Source organism: Leuciscus leuciscus, assembly GCF_965113295.1.
Source record: "Leuciscus leuciscus genome assembly, chromosome: 6".
NCBI classification, from domain to species: Eukaryota; Metazoa; Chordata; class Actinopteri; order Cypriniformes; family Leuciscidae; genus Leuciscus; species Leuciscus leuciscus.
Window position 1 is genome coordinate 9290617 of NC_138730.1, and position 20532 is coordinate 9311148.

The window sequence follows — 20532 nt, forward strand, 5'->3', positions numbered from 1 at the left end:
ATTTTTTTGGGGTGATCATGATGAGGCTCGAGAATTTGTGACATTTTTTAATAACTTTGTTGACGACTTTGAATTTACCTCTGAAATGAATTCGTTTAGAGTACACTTCCTCGATATGTGGGTACAGAAGAACGAAGGCAGTTTGATTACAACTTTGTTTACTAAAGAGACTGATCGTAACACACTTTTACTCGCTACCAGTTTTCATCCGACTTAAAAAAAAAAAGGATTACCTAAGAGTCAGTTCTATAGATTGAGGAGGATTTGTTATTCTGATTCCGACTTCATTGAGAAATCGAATATTATGAAAAATATTTTTTTTAATAGAGGTTACCCTTCAGATTGGGTTGAGGAAGCATTTAATACAGCTTTTAAAAGAAGAATAGCTTTTAATACAGCTTTTTGTCTTTTCAGAAGACAAAAAAAGCAAGAAAGTATTCTTTTACTTGTATTACAACGCATTCACCTAAGTCCTACATGATCAAATAAATTTTTTTAAAACTTTGCCATTTGTTTAGCCTAGAAATCTAGACGCGCCCTAGCGGCAACAAAATGTATTTTGCAGCCAGGGCAGTCTAGCAACTCTCCATAGACTTTGGAGCTGCAAAAACCTAAATTGGGTCAGGCCAATCACGTCGTGTATAGAGTAGGCGGGGCGGGCTTAACATAATGACGACAGAGTTGCGACGATTACCTGGCTGCGACTTGAAAACAAAGAATGACGGCTGCTGGCGAACATCTTTCGAATCGGCTTTGTTCGCGACTCTGGAGAACTTGGAGTTAGTGATGGCAAAATGAGGCTTCCTGAACCACTGATACCTCGCAGCCCATTGCTTCAGCCAAAGGTTCATTACTCGAAGCTTCATTCAGCATTGCTCACTAGTGACACCTAGCTACTGTGCAAAGAAATAGCAGACAAATTCATTCATTCTGAACCAGTGTCACTGGCTTACACAAGTGACATTCTGAATCATTTTAGAGGTTACATTTATAAATCACACCATTTTATACATGGAATCAAATGTTAAATGATTTGACATTCTAACCTTCAATTACACTGTCATTAAATTCTCTGGCAGTAATCATCATGAATTAGGTTGGAAAAACAGTAATAAACAGTATAATATGTCTATTGGCTTTTTTGTCAAGGAGCTCGCTTTTTATACATGGACACCCCAATTTTATACACAATATATTTTTTAGAAAAATATATATATTTTAGAAAAATATTTGTATAAATAAAAATATACATTTATTTATTTTGTACTCGCTGTTGATGTATGTAACATTTCATTTGCAATAATAAAAAGACATGAGCAGACATTTGTCCATTACTGTGTATAATATAAAATATGTATCTTTCTCTGTCTGAATTTACTTGTGCAGAGTCACACACAGTTAATTAAATATTAATTAATTGTTTGGATAGTGACAGTATGAACAACAACAGTGCCACTGTGTTGAGTGCAGTGCTTATGTTGGAGGGAGTGTAATAAAGTAAACTGCAACAGAATAGTCTGGAAGGAAGGATTACAATCGATTTTTATTGAGAAACGGAATTATTTCAAGTGTGTTGGGGTAACACACTTATTTAAAAAATGCCAGTGCCAGCTGGTATAAATGAGGATACTGATGCTTCTGTTGAGCCCAGACAGGGGAGGATTCCCTCTTTCTTGCTGGCTCCAATTTCCAGGAAAAAGGAAGAGTCACAAAAAGCAAACAAATCCAAAAGGACAATCCAAATAAAAGAATCCAGAGCAATCCAAATAATCTTATCTAATTAATATAACAAGACTATAATATAGCTAAGCCTACTATAATTAATAATAACAATATACTATAACTATTCTAACCTGTAATAATATACAGCCATAACAATGATAGTTCTCTAACTCTCTGACTCTTTAACACTACTACAACTGCTTTTACTACTACTGACAACACCCACAAGGTGGCGCGAGTTTCGAACCGCCTTTTATCCAGAAGCGACACTCGTATGCCAGAAGTGACGTATCCACACAAACCGAGGCCTCGTTTGTCATCAGTCACGTGATTTTCACGTTAACAACACAAGCCTCGAATCGCGGCTTCATCTGGCACGCCCATTTTTTCTCGACACAAGCTCCGACGCCTCGGTTCAAATGTCACATCACTACTTGGAGTTAAGCTTTTCTTTGAGAAAAGAGCAAAGAACGGCACTTAAGTCATTCTTAAAAAAAGGAAGATGTGTTCGTCGTTTTGCCGGCCAGATATGGCAAAAGTTGAATCTATCAACTAACGTTAGCTCCGCTGTTGGGAAAACGCTCTGGTTGGTTGAAGCGCTGTCCTATTGCGTGCAGAGGGAATTTGATAGACAGCCGTTTATCCCGCCCATCGGATTAAGCCGTGTCTATGGTGAGTTGCCAGACTAAACATCTTGATGTAGGTCTGGCTTGCCAGGCTAGCATTTGTTGTCTTCTGATCCGGAGTTGAGCGAAACTTTTAGGCATCCTCCTCTGATTGTATATAAACGCGCTAGGAATTTGAAAGATAGCTTGGTACATGCTCGTTTTCAGAGCGTTAGTCCTCGTGCGTCTCAGAGTTTACTCAGTCCTATACAGAAGGGCAATTATCGTTGTGGGAATTGTGCTGTGTAATAATACATTCAAAACATCATTTTTTTTGTCATCCTAGGTAAAAGATATAACATCAAATCTGTGATTACTTGTGTTTCTACTCATGTTGTGTATTTGATCCGTTGTCCTTGTGGTCTAGGTTATGTGGGAAAAACATCACGTCAATTAAAACAAAGAATTAATGAACATAAGAGTTCTATCAGAAGAAAAGATATGAATTATCCAGTTGCGGCACATTTTTTTTACTTTGAATCACGATGTTACCTCTTTACGCTTTTGTTGGATTGAAAAAGTAAGTTTGCCACCTAGGGGAGGTGACATTGAATTGCTCCTACAGAGACACGAACTTTTTTGGATTTACGCCCTTCAAACTTTATCACCTAGCGGTATGAACGACGAAGCATTATTTAATGTAATGTTATAATTATATTTTGTAACTGTTTTGAGTGACGTGTTTGTTCTACTATGTATTCTCAATGAGTTGTAGTGGCTATGGAGCCTTGCTTATTGTTGTAACTGTTTAGAATTACAATTTGATACTGTTGTGATGATGACGTGTTGATTGTGTGTTCTCGATGATCGTGTTAACCGATCTTTGTTGATTGTTGTAACTATCACTTTTTGTAACTGTTTATGATGTGGTTAATTATGTACTCTCAATGAGCTTAATTGTTTACAGATGGAGCTCTGTTGATTAGTCATGTGTTTATCTTAAAAGAGATGAATTTGAACATTTGTATATTCCTGATGAAGGTCGTGTGACCAAAACGTTGATAATAAATTCAATTTAATTGCAAGTAATGATAGTGTGCGGGAGTTCCTTATCTATATAAATCATCGCAACATCAATTGATGAACAAAATGAAAGCAACGGAACCATTGATGCCACTCATCAGATTCAGAAAAATCACAAGCCCAGAAAAACATATATCGCGGTGAGCGCGCTAAATACAAAAACATCTCCCAGCATCGTTTCTTTTTGGATATAAACAAGAAATTGACCATATTCATACAAGAGGATTTGCTGTACGCATAATAACTGGCAAAGGATATCATACACGACCATCACAACCCAGAGATGGGGACTCGAGTTTGAGACTCGGACTCGAGTGCGACTTAAGTTGCACACAGCGTGACTTCAGACTCGACTTGAGACTCGTCCTCGAAAGACTTCAGACTCGACTCGGACTCGAGCTGCGGGACTCGTGAACAATGTTTATTATTAGGAAACATCTGACGAGCTCGCTAAAATAATAATAATAATTCCAAATTTTGATAATCATAAATACATGCTATAATAAGTGGTATGATTGTTATTAATATTACGATATAAGAAAGGTAATCATTTCTGAGGGAAAAATAAAAAAGGTTGAGGCCAATATAAACTCTACTTTTTTTCTGTTTGGTATTGTAACTTGACTTCGACTTGACCTTTAGCAGGACTCGACTTGACTTGCTTTAAGTGAACCACTGACTCGACTTGACTTGGTTGTGTGTACTGCGACTTAGACTTGCTTGAGACTTGATGGTAGGGACTTGAGACTTACTTGTGACTTGAACATGTGTGACTTAAGCCCTATTCGGACGGGACTAGTTTAACATGGAGAGGTGGGGTAAAAATCAGCAGGGGATCAAATTATTATTTCCCCCACTGTGTGTGTGTGTATATATATATATATATATATATATATATATATATATATATATATATATATATTTATTTATTATCACACGCCCCTCGATATATCAAACATTTTCAATGAGCGTGACAGAAGTCACATTATATTTACTAGCTGAAATTAAGAGAGCCTGATCTAGTTTTTACTTATTATAATGCAGCTCAAAGTGGTGATTTGATTTAAAAAAAAAAAAAAAGATTATCTCTATATTGATAAATCACACAGTTCAATTACTTTTCCATAAGAAAGTCTAAACCCAGGATAGAGAGGCTGATTGAATGTGGTCTGGACTCTGTGGATGAGGGTCATTGTGTCAGAGACACTGTAGAAGGACAGAGTTCCTGCACTGTGATCCACATACACTCCTATTCTACTGCTGATGGACTTTACAGGGAGAACAGTCACTATGCTTTTGTGACAGTATGAGTATCCGGAGTCACCGAAGCACAAACTCCAGGAATCATCATTACATCCAAATAAGTGCTTCCAGCTGACATAATTTTGCTTCCCGCAGATGTTCTTATATGACACTGCTACTTCCACAATGCCTTGTTTACACTGCTCAATCTCCCAGTAAGAGCGTCCACACACACTCTTTGTACACAACACCTTCTCCCAGTAATTAAATCTTTCTGGATCATCAGGATAGTTATAGAGTGCATCTTGAATCTCTGTGTCATAAATCACTCTGTTCCCATCAGACAGATGGAGGAGTGGATTGACTGTGCTCAGATCCAGAGTCAACTGGCAGGAGTCTGATGGAGACAAAACAGGAACAGAGGAGTTCAATGCATCAAGGAAAATAGCTTGATGAATCTCATAAATGTTTTTAATTGCTAGAATCTCTCTGTTTTTAGATACAAAGTAGAAATTGTATTTGGTTAAAATGTAACCAAGCAGCTGAAACACTTGGATTTTATCTTAGCCAGAACTGTCCACTACCTATTAAACTGTGATATTGTGAAGTGAATACTGAAGCTGAAACCCAGAGTGCTGTCAAACAATACAAAATAAGAGGAAAGAACGTTGCACAAATACATTGAAATGTTTATATTTTACTATAATGTTTTATATACACCTCGGTCCAAAAGTATGCAAACACTAGTGAAACTGCTTTTATATATATCTTTTTTTTTACTTATATAATTAATTGACATGAGTGAAATTAGATTTGAAATGCACATGAATTTCTCAGTTTTTGGTTTGTCTCTTGTGATAGAAATGCTTTATGTAATAAGTATTTTCAACATTAAATATACAGAGAAATGCACATCTATGTGTGATTGAGCTGAGGAATAGAAGTACTAAATATTCTACACTCAAAAGACCACCGCAGAGACAGTGGTAGTGTTGGAGGACTATAGAGCCGCCCTCGGGTTGAGTTAGTATTAATGATCCTGTGTCGGACCAGCGTACACCTGAGGAGGACGGTGAGAGTGTATAGATGCTAAAGACCTGTGTGCTCATGAGTGATTGAGATAGTGATAGTAGCTTCTTGACGGGACGCCGTCAACACGCTTCAGGGAAGTATTGGATTGTATTGGATCTGTCATTAAGGGTGCTTTCACATCTGTAGTTCGGTTCATTTGGTCCGGACCAAGGGCGAAAAATTATACTTTGTAGCATTTTTCAGGCATTTTGGTTCCTTTTCACACCACACTGATCGCTCTGATCCGGATCAGTTTATGAGTTGATTAAACGAACCAAAATGCAGTCACGTGACAACATCCACATCACTCGTTGGCCAGATGTGTCTTAAACGCACTTCCTTAACTGCACTTCGACTGGTCAGAATTAAAGTGCGGGAAAATTCCAACAGAACTCGCGGAAGTAAACAAAGAGGTGTAAAATCCGGCAGACAACCGCTGTTTGCTATGGAGAGATGACTGCGTGGGCTGATTGTATCCCTGGTCATATTTTATTATATAGTTTGTCTACACCACTTTAGACAAACAATAATATTTGAGAATGAAGCGAGGATGCGGCTTGAAAATAACATTAATAATTCCTATCAGGCTCCGCACCTCCTCACAACTCCAAGTTTGTCCATACTTAAAGTGCAAACTGTCAACAAACATTTCTCCTCATCCTATAATGCACAGCGCAGCTGACTACGGCAACTGGTTTAGTCCAAAAATGCGCAGTTCTTTGGCAGTTGGTTCTGTTCGAGGTCGGATCACGTTCTCACCACAAACGAACCGCTCCAGAGTTCGTTTCAAAGCGTACCGAGACCACCTCCTGGTCCGCTTTTGGTGAGCACCTGGGTGCGATTGCCGTATTCTCACCTGCCCAAACAAACCGCACCAATGGGGAAAATGAACTCTAGTGCGATTAAACCGAACTTAATGAGGTAGGTGTGAAAGCACCCTTTTCCTATTTTTTTTTATTTAACCTTTATTTAACCAGGTTATCTCATTGAGATTTAAAACCTCTTTTCCAAGAGAGACCTGGCCAAGATGACAGTGTATTGACAGCGCACAGTAACAAATATAAATCATATTCACCCTATCACTGCTACGCTGATGACACACAACTAAACCTTGCGAAGACAGAGTTGCTTGTGGTCCCGGCCAACCCAACACTACACCACAACTTCTCCATTCAGCTCGGTTCGTCATCCATAACTCCATCAAGGTCAGCCAAGAACCTTGGAGTTGTGATTGATGATCAATTGAACTTCACATTGCTAGAACTGTCCGGTCCTGCAGATTTAACTTATACAACATTAGGAGGATCAGGCCCTTCCTATCAGAGCATGCCACACAACTCCTTGTCCAAGCGCTTGTTCTATCCACACTAGAGCTTAGATTCTCTGCCCGAGCCCGAGCTTGTTTTAAGTGCAAAATGGAGCTTCAAGAAGTAAAGAAAAAAAGAAAGCAAGTTTGGAGGAAAGTCAGAGGTGTGGAAACATTTTAAACTGGTCGTGGAGGGAAGTGACAACATATGTGTTGGCTTTGTCGAGTGCATTAAGTGCGGCACACTGCTAAAAAAAACTGTTTTTTGTTAAAGTATTATAATATAATTTGTTTCCATCTATGTTGATTATGAAAAGTGAACAGTATGAGTATATGGGAGGACGCGCAATATATCGGGAGACATGAGTGGTTCAGACATGATTTTGACCACTTCCTTAAGTTTTGTTTTGTAGAAAACCTTTCTTTAAAGTGAATTTCGTTTTGTATAAATTGTTTCTTAATTTTAATAATTTTTTCATCAACCAATTAAATAAGAAGCAAATATAGCAGACAATATAATCATGACATTGAGGCGCCGGCGAGCCGCAGTCACTTGCATTTTTGTACGTGAACTGAAGCACATCTCATCATAAATTAAATCAATGCACGCGTGTCAGAATTTACAAATGGACATCTTGCTTGTTGCATGAGCACACATATTATGTCGAAATAATGATATGTTGAAATAACATTATTAATAATAAATCTTTACGAATATTTGATTGCTGAATGTTGTGCTTGTTCAATTTAATAAAATTAAAACTTAAATTGTGATAATTAAAATAATTGAAAATTAAATATTGAGTGGCCAATATTTGCTCATTTATTAATAGTATTTATATAATATATAATTGCGCAGCTCCCCCGTCAATGATCTAGCACCCATTCAGCACCTGCGTTAAAAAAAATAACTGGCGCCACCCCTGGTTATAACGTCCCGCGTATTAAAAATGGTCGGGTTTAAATCGGGCTCGGGCTCATAATTACAGTTAATGTGTCGGGCCGGGCCGGGCTCGGACACAACGTTTCTGAGGCTTGAAAGTGGTAGTTGTCAATGGAGGGACAGAAATCTCTCAGATTTCATCAAAAAGATCTTCATTTGTGTTCAAAAGATGAATGAAAGTCTTATGGGTTTGGATTCTTTGGAACGACATGAAGGTGAGTAGTTAATGACAGAATAAATTTTTGGGTGAATTAACCCTTTAATGCCAGCAGCACTATAGCTGATGTGACGAGAGAAATAAACCTGATGATCCTGTTCTCCAGCATGATTTGAGGTCATCAAAAGAGCATCTTGTGTATTAATGAAAGAAAATCTGTACAAAGAGTGTAATTCCTGGTTTAGAATGTTCAATGTGGTCTCAGATTTCTGGATGCCATGTTAAATCTACAGCTATCTGTGCTTACATGCCTTCATAGTAACTTACATTGTAGGAACTCCTCCCTGGTCTGGGGGTGAGGAGAGGGAATGATCTCAACGCATTTCACTATGGAAACATTAGACGTTTTCAGTTTAAAAAACAGTTAATCTACATCCAACGCATTGCACTGTTTTTACATTATATTACTGACATTAAAGGGATAGTTCACCCATAAAATAAAAAATATGGTGTTCATTGAATGTCGTTAACCAGTCAGTTGATGTACCCCATTGACTTCCCATAGTAGAAGTCAATGGGGTACATCAACTGTCTGGTAACCGACATTCTTCAAAAGAATGTGTTCAGCAGAAGAAAGACATTCATACAGGTTTGAAACAACTTGAGGGTCAGTAAATGATGACTGAATTTCCATTTTTAAGTAAACTATCCCTTTAAATCATGCTTTACTCATATTTCAGAGAGCAAATAAATGTCCTACATTTTACCTGTATCAGATATAATGTCTATTTTGTCTCTACATAAATCATCAAGCTCCTTTCTCAGTTTAGAGACGGTTTCTCTTACATCATCAAAAGACAGCTGAGAAGCGACAGTCATGTGCAGTGCTGTGCAGTCTGTGGATTCCCATAGGAGATCAGAAAGAGACTGCAAAGTCTACAGACACACAAACAGAAACAAAACACCATTATCAAAATAAAGACATACATCCGTACAAACTGACAAAATGAAGGAAAATTTGAGTATTTATCTCCGTTCACAGAGACCATCACCTGACAGAATTTACGCTCTCATGAAATATCTAACAAATGTTCATAATCTTTATAAAATCATAAACGTTAATTGATCAAAACGTCAGCAAATTCACTCAGAGTTGAATCAATCTAGATCTCTGTTACCTGCAGGAAATGGATGTGATCCTGTGTGTGTGAAAGCTTCTCCAGCTCAGCGTTTCTCCTCCTCAGATCATCGATCTCCTGCTGCAGTCGCTCCAGTCGTTCTTCAGCTCGACTCACTGCAGTCTTTTCCTGATCTCTGATCCGCTGTATCACCTCAGAGCGGCTTCTCTCGATGGATCGGATGAGCTCAGTGAAGATCTTCTCGCTGTCGTCCACTGCGGTCTGTGCAGAGCGCTGTTACACACACATCACAATCACACAGTGGCTTCAGCGGGACTGAGTATAGCTTCCCAAACATCTCAAACTTCTCTTCTCAAAACTCACCTTATGAGACTCCACATCATCTCTCAGCTGCTGAAGATCTTTCTCTCTCTGCTGGATTCTCTTTTGCCAGTTTATCTGCATGTCCTTCAAGCCACTCTGTAGAGAAAAAAAAAATAATTACATAATGTACCACAAAATCAATATGTAAAAGTTTGTGTGAATCCAAAGCTGGTGAGATGGCTCAGTGGTTCCTTTATTTTGAAATGTTAGCTAAAGATTAAAAATATATATATAAAAAAAACACTAGGTTGTTTGATTGCAAAAGGTTTTGAATAAAGGTACAAATTTCTAAAGGTATAGAAATCTCCCTGGACTAATATATTATTAATACTAATATGATTAATACCAATACCACTATACTAATATTACAAGATAACAGAGTCAGTTGGACATTATTACAAAATAAACCTTGATCGCTTGGTTAAAGGTAGGGTAGGCAATTTCGGAGTGGCTAGCAATAGCGAGCTAGCTTTGAAAGCATGTGATCCCACCCTCCCTTCAGAGCATGAACGCGTGCAGCTAGAGCAGAGTCAGCAAAGAGAAATATTCCTGCTGTTGTCTGTTCTTAATGTTAATATTACTGCAAACGACAAAGAGCTTACTCCCTGCTCTTTATTGAACGTTTTTGTAACTTTAATAAGGATTAATCTTTATATAATTTGTACAGTGAAGATATGCATTTACATTTGATTACTTTATTCTATTTCTGTTAGACCTACATGAAAAACCTTAAAAAACACTAATTATTTCATTTATATCTTTGTCCTATTGTATTTATTTATTTGTGTTATTGCCTGTAGTTTAATTATTTGTTCTTTTTTTATTAATGACTTTATTAAAGACTGTTTACTTGTATGTTTTATTAATCTTTAAAATTTCTATTAGTAGTTTTAGCTGTGGTATTGAAATTGGAATCGAGAATTGTTAAATTTCACTGGTATCTAAAATGGTCACTGGTCATGACCTTTTTTATTACAATACAAGGATACATGGGTCTAAAAAAAAAACAAAAAAAACAATAAGCCAGTGAAAATGGAACCACTGAAATCAGTGAATCAAATCGATAATCGAACTGAAAATCGATAATCGAATCGGGACATGAATCGATACCCAGCCCTTATTACAATAATAATGAACATAAACAACTTACAGAGCTCTTACTTGTACCATCTGACTGCTACAGATTTAGTGTTGATAGTGTTGACATAGAAATGCAAAAATCCAAGTCTGAGGACATTAACAGCTCAGACTAGGACGTCACAAGGTTACCATCTCGTAATTACGGTTATGATATGGCATGAACGCACCACAAGTGCGTTGTTTTGGTTCAGGAGGAACTGCAAAAGACAGCTGTTGTTTGTTTGTGGCTCTCAGTGACTGTCTGTCTACAACTCTGCATAGCCTAAGCAGGGGCGCGGAGGTATGGAAATGCATACTGTATGTTGACAAGCAGGAAGGACATTGCATCACTGCATTCGCACTGATTCAACAGAAGATATATGTACATCAGACTACTTCTGTTATTGACTGCTATCAGGATATGAAGAGTTTCAACCAGTATAACATTTTTTTTTTTATATAAAACTCTAATGATATAATGTATTGGTGTTAAAGAAAAAATTGTGTTACATGAAACCTCTTTATCATGGTTTTCAAAATGCAACAGTTACAAAATGATGAACTAATTTCAGAGCAGTTCTTCAATCCTCACCTCTTTCTCTGCCCTCTGTAACGCAGTTGACACAGTGTCGTGGTTTCGATGTTCATCCACCATACACAGCATGCAAATACATTTCTGGTCAGTGCGACAAAAAACCTCGAGAATCTTATCGTGTTTGTGGCAGATCATCTCCTGCAGTCTTCCAGTGGCATCGGTCACATTGTGTCGTTTACCAGGGTGAAACTCCTCATGACGCTCAAAATGAGTTTGACAGTAAGAATACAGGCACACAGGACTTGACAGCTTTATATTTCCTTCCAGTGCAGATGTCACACTGCACATCTCCAGGTCCAGCAGGAACAGCAGTTTGGAGTTTAGTTGTCTTCAGTTTCTCCAACATTTCAGCAAACAGCACGTTCTTGAATAAAGCAGGTCTTGGACTGAAGGTCTGTCTGCACTGAGGACAGCTGTAGATCCTCTTCTGATCTTCCTGATCCCAGCAGTTTGTAATACAGCTCATACAGTAACTGTGTCCACATGGGATAGTCACTGGATCCTTCAGGAGATCCAGACACACTGGACAGCTGAGCTGGTCCACTGAAATACTGGCTTCCGCCATTTTACTGCATGTGCACACAACGTTGCCAACAGTACTTAAGTTTCGTTTTCTCTCCACTGAACAGCTGGTTGTGTGAGACGTTGAAAACAGGCGTGTCTGTACATTTCCAGATAATAAAAATGTCCACTAGGTGTCAGCCTCATACAGACACCGAAAGCTAGTGCTAAAAGTTACCCCATAACACGTGATAGTAATAGGAAGTTCGGATAATTTTACTGACTCGGATCTTTGAATCTTGTTCATCAAGATGAATGAATCTTTTTTTCAAGTCATTTCGTTCATTTCAGCAGAATATAATTAAAATGTTACGTGTTTATAGTCAAATTCCCCAAACATATAAAATGTTGATCACATTTAGAATAAGACAAAAATTGCATTGCATGGACAAGGACAAATTATGAGAAACAGAAACGAGAAACAGCCTATCGGGTCTTTAGGCTATGCAGTCTGTTAGTTTACCTCACCTCCTGATAGAGTCTCTCGTTCGTACCGTGACATCCTCATAAACTGAGCTTTGCAGTCTGTAGTACCGGAGTAAGTAAGTAACTTATTGCTAATATTTTACTATTAGATGCAGTAGTTTATATACTGTAAATACAGTACTTTGATTTTCCTTTGTTTTATTCACACCTTTCATATTTCATCAAGCACTTTTTATGCTGCAACTAAGGCATGGTTAAAAAAAAAAAAGTTTCTTAGACTTTTGTCCAATTAAATTAATTATTTTTTGGGTGATTCTTTAACTATGGTACTTTTTTTTTTTGTCCCTGGATGAAACAATAAAATCTAAAAAACATTTCTTCTTTTTTGTTTTTGCCACACTTAGGCTACTTCACCCCAAGGTGAACTTATAATTTTTTTTTATCATGGCTAAATCATTATTTTTGTTATATAATATGAGGCCTTTTATGCATGGTTTTTACTGTTTTCCCTCTGTCCCTATAAGCCAGACTTTGTACCTTCAACCTCGCTTAATTCTAAATTAAATTTTTAAATAATGTAGATTTCAAATATACATATTATATATTGCAATATTTATTCACATTGTCCTATAATTTTCATAAGTAGAACCCTTGTCCCTTGGGTTCACTGTCATTTCCACCACACTGTACAAAATAGAAGAGTTTTTATTTCCTGAAACTGTCTAGCTCAAAGAGTACCATAGTTGAAGAATTACCCTTTTACACTTTTAAATTTCCTTTTAATGTTCGATGGTTGAAGGGTGAAATAATGGCATCTCATTGTGACACTTTTTTTAACGTATTGCATTCATAGAGCGAGCCTTTTCACTGATTGTTTATAGCTTAACGGAAGTTACACCCATAATTCGCGCAAAGCGTCATGGGGCGTAGGAATAATGTGGATAGCATAATTTTGTTCTTGCAATTGTTCTAGAGACATTGTTTTCAAGATGACAGCGTAGGCATCAGCAGAGACCATGCTAATGACAGCGAAGGTGTGGACGTTGCTAGTAATGTACTGAAGGAGGCAGACAGCTTAAGCTGGGGACACACATAAAGGTGCTCTAAGCGATGTTGGGTGATGTCACTTCTTGTTGACGTTCGAAGTATTGTCAAACAAAACGGAGGCTAGCCGACCCTCCCTCCTCATCCCCCTCATCTCATTTTTTACAGTGTGTTCAGGGGACAGGCAGCTACCGAATAGTGAGGAGATGTTTGCTGTATGTGACAAAAAAATGTCAGCCTAAAAAACACGTGACATCGCTTAGAGCACCTTTAACGACTGTAAAGCCAATTATGAATGTAATTTGATACTTACGACTGATCATACCCAAATATGCCGAGTCAGAGACAGTTGCGTTTAGTCAGTGTTAACAGTCGATGTTTAAAATCTGCTGTAGTCGTTGGAAAGTCTGTAAGTATATTCAGTTCAGTCTTAAGGCGGCCGCACACCGGACGCGCAGCTCAGCGCCGCGCCGCGCCGCGCCACGTCTAGGACAACTCTCACCTGAAAATCCGATAACATCAGCAATTTTCTGATTTCTGTAAATAAATATAAAACTAAATGTATTGCAGCACATGGTGACGTCCGTATATACATTAACTACGATTTGAGACACATAAATGTACATTTAATATAAAACTATGTAAATGGCGCTCTGTGGCACAGCAGGATTTTGAACACGGTCCTGAGCCGCCGCGGACAGACGCCGAAATGCGCCGCCGGTGTGTGTACTCTCATAGAGAATAATGTGTTCGAATTTAAAAGACGTGGCGCTGTGCGGCGCGCCGCCGAGCTGCGAGTCCGGTGTGCGACCCCCTTTAGAATGTTTCAGCTAGTCGTTAAGTGGGTTCCCGGCATTAGCCGGAAGAGCAGGGAGTAATGTTACCTTCAGAAGGTGAGGGAATATGTCACGACACCGGCAAATGGCCAGCAGTAATAAATCCTGGACTTAAAGACACTCTGGTACAGGGAGGGCCACATCAAACCAAAGGCATTATTTTCCCAAAAGAGCCTTTTTACGAGGCTCATTACAGTCGCACATTAGCTAACGGGGAGAAACTGGACAGACGATGGCTGGTTTATTCGATTAGCAAGGACGCTATTTTTTGCTTTTGTTGTAAACTTTTTTTGTGAAAGCGAGAGAATTTCTGCTCTGGCTAAAGATGAAAAATCTCTCCAGCATACTTAACTCGCACGAGAAGTCAAGTGAACATGAGGACGGTTTCCATGAATGAAAAGAGCTGGACACAAGGTTGGCCACTCAAAACACAATTGATGCGCAAAATCAGCGTAAAATATTAAGCGAAACATTACACTGGCAGCAGGTGTTGGAACGTTTGGTGAGCATTGTGAGAGTAATGGCGATGCAAAACATGGCATTCCGTGGCAGCACAGATAATCTATATGAAAATAACAACGGAAATTTCTTGAAACTTGTAGAGACGATTGGACTGTTTGATAGTGTTATGGCAGAACACATCAGAAGAATACAGTCTAAGGAAACTCATGTTCAATATTTGGGAAAAGATATTCAAAATGAAATCATAGGAATGCTTCTCAGACTCAACAGGAAATTCTCAAAATACTTTTCATTAATCTTAGACTGCACACCTGATGTGAGTAGACCGGAACAGATGACAGTTGTTATGCGCTTTGTGACAGCACTGAGTAAGTATTGTGATGGTAAAGGAGCTTTTCTTAGAATTCGCGCATTTAATTGATTCTACCGGTGCTGGCATGACAGATGTCGTGGTTAAGAAACTGGGCGATCTACGGATTGATATAATGGATTTGAGAGGTCAAGGATTTGACAACGGATCGAATATGCGGGGGAAAAACAGTGGTGTCCAAAAGAGAGTGCAGGACAAAAATCCAAGGGCATTATATGTCCCGTGCAGTGCTCACTCTCTTAAAAGAGCCGTGTAAAGATTGTTTGACATGACATTGCATCTCTCAAAGAAAAGGAGAATATGATAGTTCTTCAGGATTGCTTAAGACTGGAAAAGGCCCTGACTCATGGAGGCTAGCGGGATGTTAATGGGCATGAATTGTTTGAAGAGCTGACTTCTTTGGGCAGAAGCCTGGTTGCTCGATCTAAACCACTAGATGCGCTTAAAGGAACAATATGTAAGAATTTTGTATAAAAATATTCAAAAACCACTTGCAGTGTTATATATTTCTTTCAATTGTGTGCTCACATTATCCTTAATGTTTCCAAGAATTTGTAAATTCAGAGAAATTCACAATTTTAAATAGTGCCCATCCCTTGTCAATGACGTAATATCCGCGTTATCCCTGGTTTCCGCTTGTACTGCCATAGTAACCATGGCGACAGATGTGGACAACTGTTTAGCGGCACACTGTTGTTGTTTTGTTCAAACATTATGGATCATGGCAAGCAGACTTTGGGACAAAAGGAGAAATAAAACGAGGATCAATATCGGCGTGGCATTTTCGAGATGCCGAGAGCTCCACGTCCGCGACTAACTTCGACTTGACAGAGACGGCGCTCTTGCATGTACTTTAGACAGGTGAGCAAATGTACATGAAACAAATCAATGTTACAACATGATGAAATGTTAGAATATGATCAGTATGTTATTCTAATGTTGATCTAGCTTACTGCTAGTCTCATACAGCCAACAAACTAACACATAGAATAATATAATTATAACTTTCAACACACTCAAATGCAGTTTTGTATGATAGTGTAACGTTAGACCAAGTGAAACAGTGCTGAATTACCTTACAAGTTTAATTAATCAAATAAACTGACCTGTGTGAGTATTAATTCAGCACTTGCGGGTAATTCGGTAGAATTAAATGTCCTCATTCCATTTATATCCGTGGGACTCTCGTGTGACGCTGATATCTGTCTCTCATTAGCAATCACACCCTGCCTCATACCACAGTCATGTTAAAAAACATGAATGTTTTCACTCATCCATAAATATTATTAGATCCATCAGCATGACAGCAAGTTCCATGATTCCGCTTATTTACTGCATCATCAATCTACGCCTTTGTTATTGTAAGAGGTTAGTGACCCCTAGCGGCGAAAAAACAACAACATATTGTAGCTTTAAATTCATCTGTGAAAAAGGAATGGAATCAATTTTTCCAAATGTTTTTGTCGCATTAAGAGTGCTTCTCACTCTCCCCGTCACTGTAAGCTCTGGAGAAAGCAGTTTCTCAAAGCTTAAACTGATTAAAAATGATATCTGAAGTACAATGACACCGGACAGACTTAATGGACTAGCGAAAAATGAAATTGAGCGCGAACTTGCTGAAAACGTTCGAGGAACACAATCAAAACGTTTGCTGCTATGAAAGCCCGACGCGCACGCTTCTAAAAGGTAGCCTAGGCTTTTGTTGTGTGTATGTGTTCGTGTGTATCAGTCAGGGAAAATGTAAACTTCTAGTACTTCTGAGCTAAGTTGTGTGCATATGCCTAGTTTATATTCTGTACACTATCTATTATAATACAGAATTTGTATTTGCAGCTGTACTAGTGGTTGCATTCTTGCGGGGGGGTTTTTTCACGTAGCAGAATGAAGAAAAAAAATCCGAAAACATGCTTGCACGTTTTTATTTTAGTGTAATTTTACAAGTAAACAAAATCTTCATTCGTTCACATGCATCTTAAAGGCCCACTGAAGTGCCAGCTTTGTATGTTGCGTTTGACTCATTTCCACTGAAACAGCTAAGGTGGGACATATTGAATGGCTCCTCCCCCTTTTCAAATAGCCAATAGTGTTTAGTTTACCTCACAGACTGCGAGTTGTACTTGACAGCACATGGAAGCGAATCCGAGCGCTACTGATACATTGGATTCAATAGTAGAGGTGTGAATAAATTCTAGCCATTTAATTCCTAACCAATGTACAGTTGGGAATAAAAAACGAATAAAACTCGAGCAACCGAACACACATCTCCAACCAGTAGCGTAATTTTGTTTTAAAAAGTGTGTGGGACAGGTGTGTGGGGGAGGAGGTTGCTATGTAAGGGATAATGTAGAGCGAGGCGGTTGTCTTGAATCAGCCTGAAGGGGTTGTATTCGCTATAACAACCGCCTCGCTCAACATTATCCCTTACTTATTACATGGCTTGGTTGAATTCTAATGTAGAATGTGGCCTGTTATTTCTTGATAACAGACCGCTGCTAAGTATAACACACCGTTGCCTTGAAAAACAGAGCGTTGCTATGGACGCAGGATTCTAACCGTAGAGACAGAACGGACTATTTTCTTTAGCGGAAGCAATACAATCAATTTTAAATCAATAAACTCCTTTTAAAATCAATATTTTGTGTCAAATTATTGATTTATTTGGTAGGTAGCCATGTAATAAGCGGGATAATGTAGAGCGAGGCGGTTGTTATAGCGAATACAACCCCTTCAGGCTGATTCAAGACCCCTCCGCTTAAATACAGCGCGTTTCTGTATTTGGTTGTGTTGTGAACGTTTGCAGCGCGTTTCTGTATTTGGTTGTGTTGTGAGCATTTGGAGCACACATGTGTTGTAAAACTGATGAAGATGTTTTCTTAATTTGCGGGTGTTTTTCTATTTGCATGTGTTTACTTCAGTTGCAGCGCGTTGAGCTCTCTCGGCCACCGTAGAGAACACTGTATTACAGTCTTCAATCTTGAAGGCCACTGATAGCAGCGGCAACGAGCTCAGCACAAGAACGCCTCTAATTTGACAATCGAACGAAATGAATGCCCTGCTAGTTAACTGGAGATGTTTTATTTATTTATATTATGTACATCCGTGCCGCGAGATGTTTCAAAAAGTGGTCGGGGCAATATCGACCCTGGCAAAAACCCATATTTCTCCGCGACGTGTCAACGATGGTAGCTTTGGCCAGGTGGTATTTATAGCATAGGGGGCGAGACGCTTTACATTCTAGAGAGCATGTGATTGGACAGAAGATGTGATGAGAAGCCGAAGTCCGCGGTGACGTCATAAAAATCCGTGATCCGTTTTAGCGGAAGTGAGAGACTGGAAGATTTGAATGCTTATGCAAATTTTGTCATTGGTTTGGAACACACCAGCTTATTCATAACCTTAAGCCTAACATATTCATACTAAAAGCTAAAAAAACTAAAATTTTCAGGGGGCCTTTAAAGATTGTACCTAATTGTTAGTGTGAGGTGGGAGCGGCACGATTGTTTTGCCTAGAGCGGCAGTTGAGCTTGCGCCGGCCCTGGTTTGAAGAAAAAAATAAACAACTAGTCAACTACACACCTACAATAAAAGCATATTTCTCAAAATTTCTCAGATATTAGTTGTTTTTGAAATTCTATGATAGTAGAACTGTACGTTTCTTATGATGAATGACTGAGATTAAGCTTTTTAAATGTTTATGATTGCATGTTTAAATAAATATGTATTCTTGTGTTTTTATTCTGTCTGCCAAAGTTGTCTGTATATTATTAAAATAAGCTAATAGCTCAATACGACACTAGTTTGTGGAGCTGCATGTTGCATGCTTTGAATGTTGCTCTACACTCAACTGAAAATAATTTTGATACACAACTCTCATACTTTTATCAAAGGTTATCATAAATGTTAAGTTTCAGTTGCATTAACGTTTTAGTCATGATCACCAGCTGGAGTGCCCTGGTTGTCCACAAGAGGTCCCTCCTCTCTTGTTCATTGCCATTCACATACACAATACACAATGACTACAATTCCCAGAACTCACTGCCTGGACTCATATTTCATTATTGTTTTCAGCTGTGCCTCATTATCTCAATCACTTATTGTTGAGTCTTGCATGTCTCTAACTGCATTGCAACATAATTGGGAAACAGTAAATACAGGACATCATCTTTATGAAATACAACGAGAAGTAGGAGTAGTGAGGATAACTAAAAGAAGCACCAAAGAGGAAAATATTTTAACAAGATTAAGGGTTGGACATACTATGCTGAATAAAACCTTAAAGATAATAAACATCCAACAGGATTATGTGAGCATTGTGGAGTTATTTGTGTTTGTCAAAAGTATAATAATGAACGAGAAATAATGAATAATGAACTAGAAAGATGGGAATGGATGAATTTAAGCTTAAAAATATAATTACTTATGGACTAGAGAGTTTATTTCTTTGTCTCAAGAGAACAGAGCTGATTAAGAGACTTTAGAGTTGTTTTTTTATTTTTTATTTTATGAAATGGGTAAATTCTGGTCCACACTCCAATACAGTAGATGGCGATAATGCACCTTAATGATGGTGCTACCCACCATCAAATCGAAGAAGAAGAAGTCTAACTGCATTTCTGAGTGCTTTTGTATCCTGTTTCTCCCATGTCTTTTGATTCTCTGCCTGTTCCCTTGGGTTTCTTTGTTCGCCTCAGCTCTTAAAGTTGCTTTTTGGATTGTTTATGTATGACCTTTGCCTGGGATTATGATTGTTATTTACCCTTTTAATAAATACTGCGTTTGGTTCCTCAGCCCGTGTGTTTTAGAGCAGTTCATGACAGGTTGTATTCTGTAGCAGTGCTTTAGAATGTTGGTCAAATTAAGTGATAATTATTTAAATTGTATTGATGTCTAACCTCTAAACAAATGAAAGCTCATCCATTCATGTCATCCTTCTCATAAGTGAACACAAACGCACTGGTGTACATTTACAAAGCAAGGTCCAAAGTAATGTTATACTTAATTTGTGCAACAAGTAGGTTTGATAATAATTTATTATTTGCATTTTCGTAATATTTCCCTTTTCTGACCTCATTATAGTAGCAGCTAAGTTTGGTGACATGGTTACTATTAGTCCATGAGCCAGGGCCCCAAATTTGGTCCATCGGTATCATCTGGGGGTCTCAAAGAAGTTTCTCAGAGTCGAGGTTCCAGGTCAGAAGAATTAACTTTATTGACAGATAAAGTGAGAAGCCAGCTGGTCATCTAAGGTTACAATGGTCAGTGTTCATGTCTTATACTTTTTCTTAACGCTAGGTGCCCAATGGGCACCCTCATATCCAACCCGATCTCACGGGAAAACGTACAAATTCTACGAGGTGGCTAATTCGTACAAATTCATACGACCTCACACATATTTTACGAATTGCCCAATTAGTATAAATTCATACAAATGACCTACCCCTGACCCCGCCCCTAAACCTACCCATCACGTGGGTTTAGACAAATCTAC

General features: G+C 38.4%; 2 protein-coding genes across 2 annotated transcripts in view; both read right to left on the reverse strand.

Annotated features, from left to right (window-relative positions):
• The window catches only part of foxf2a (forkhead box F2a), a 377307-nt gene that overhangs the window by 312918 nt on the left and 43857 nt on the right, over positions 1–20532 (reverse strand). The window lies entirely within an intron of this gene.
• On the reverse strand, positions 520–11938 carry ftr93 (finTRIM family, member 93). Its single transcript, XM_082172395.1, is given in 8 exon segments — positions 520–765; positions 2157–5049; positions 8457–8516; positions 8897–9065; positions 9308–9541; positions 9632–9727; positions 11343–11570; positions 11572–11938. Coding segments are annotated over 7 exon segments (1677 nt in total). The 5' UTR covers positions 11911–11938; the 3' UTR covers positions 520–765; positions 2157–4498.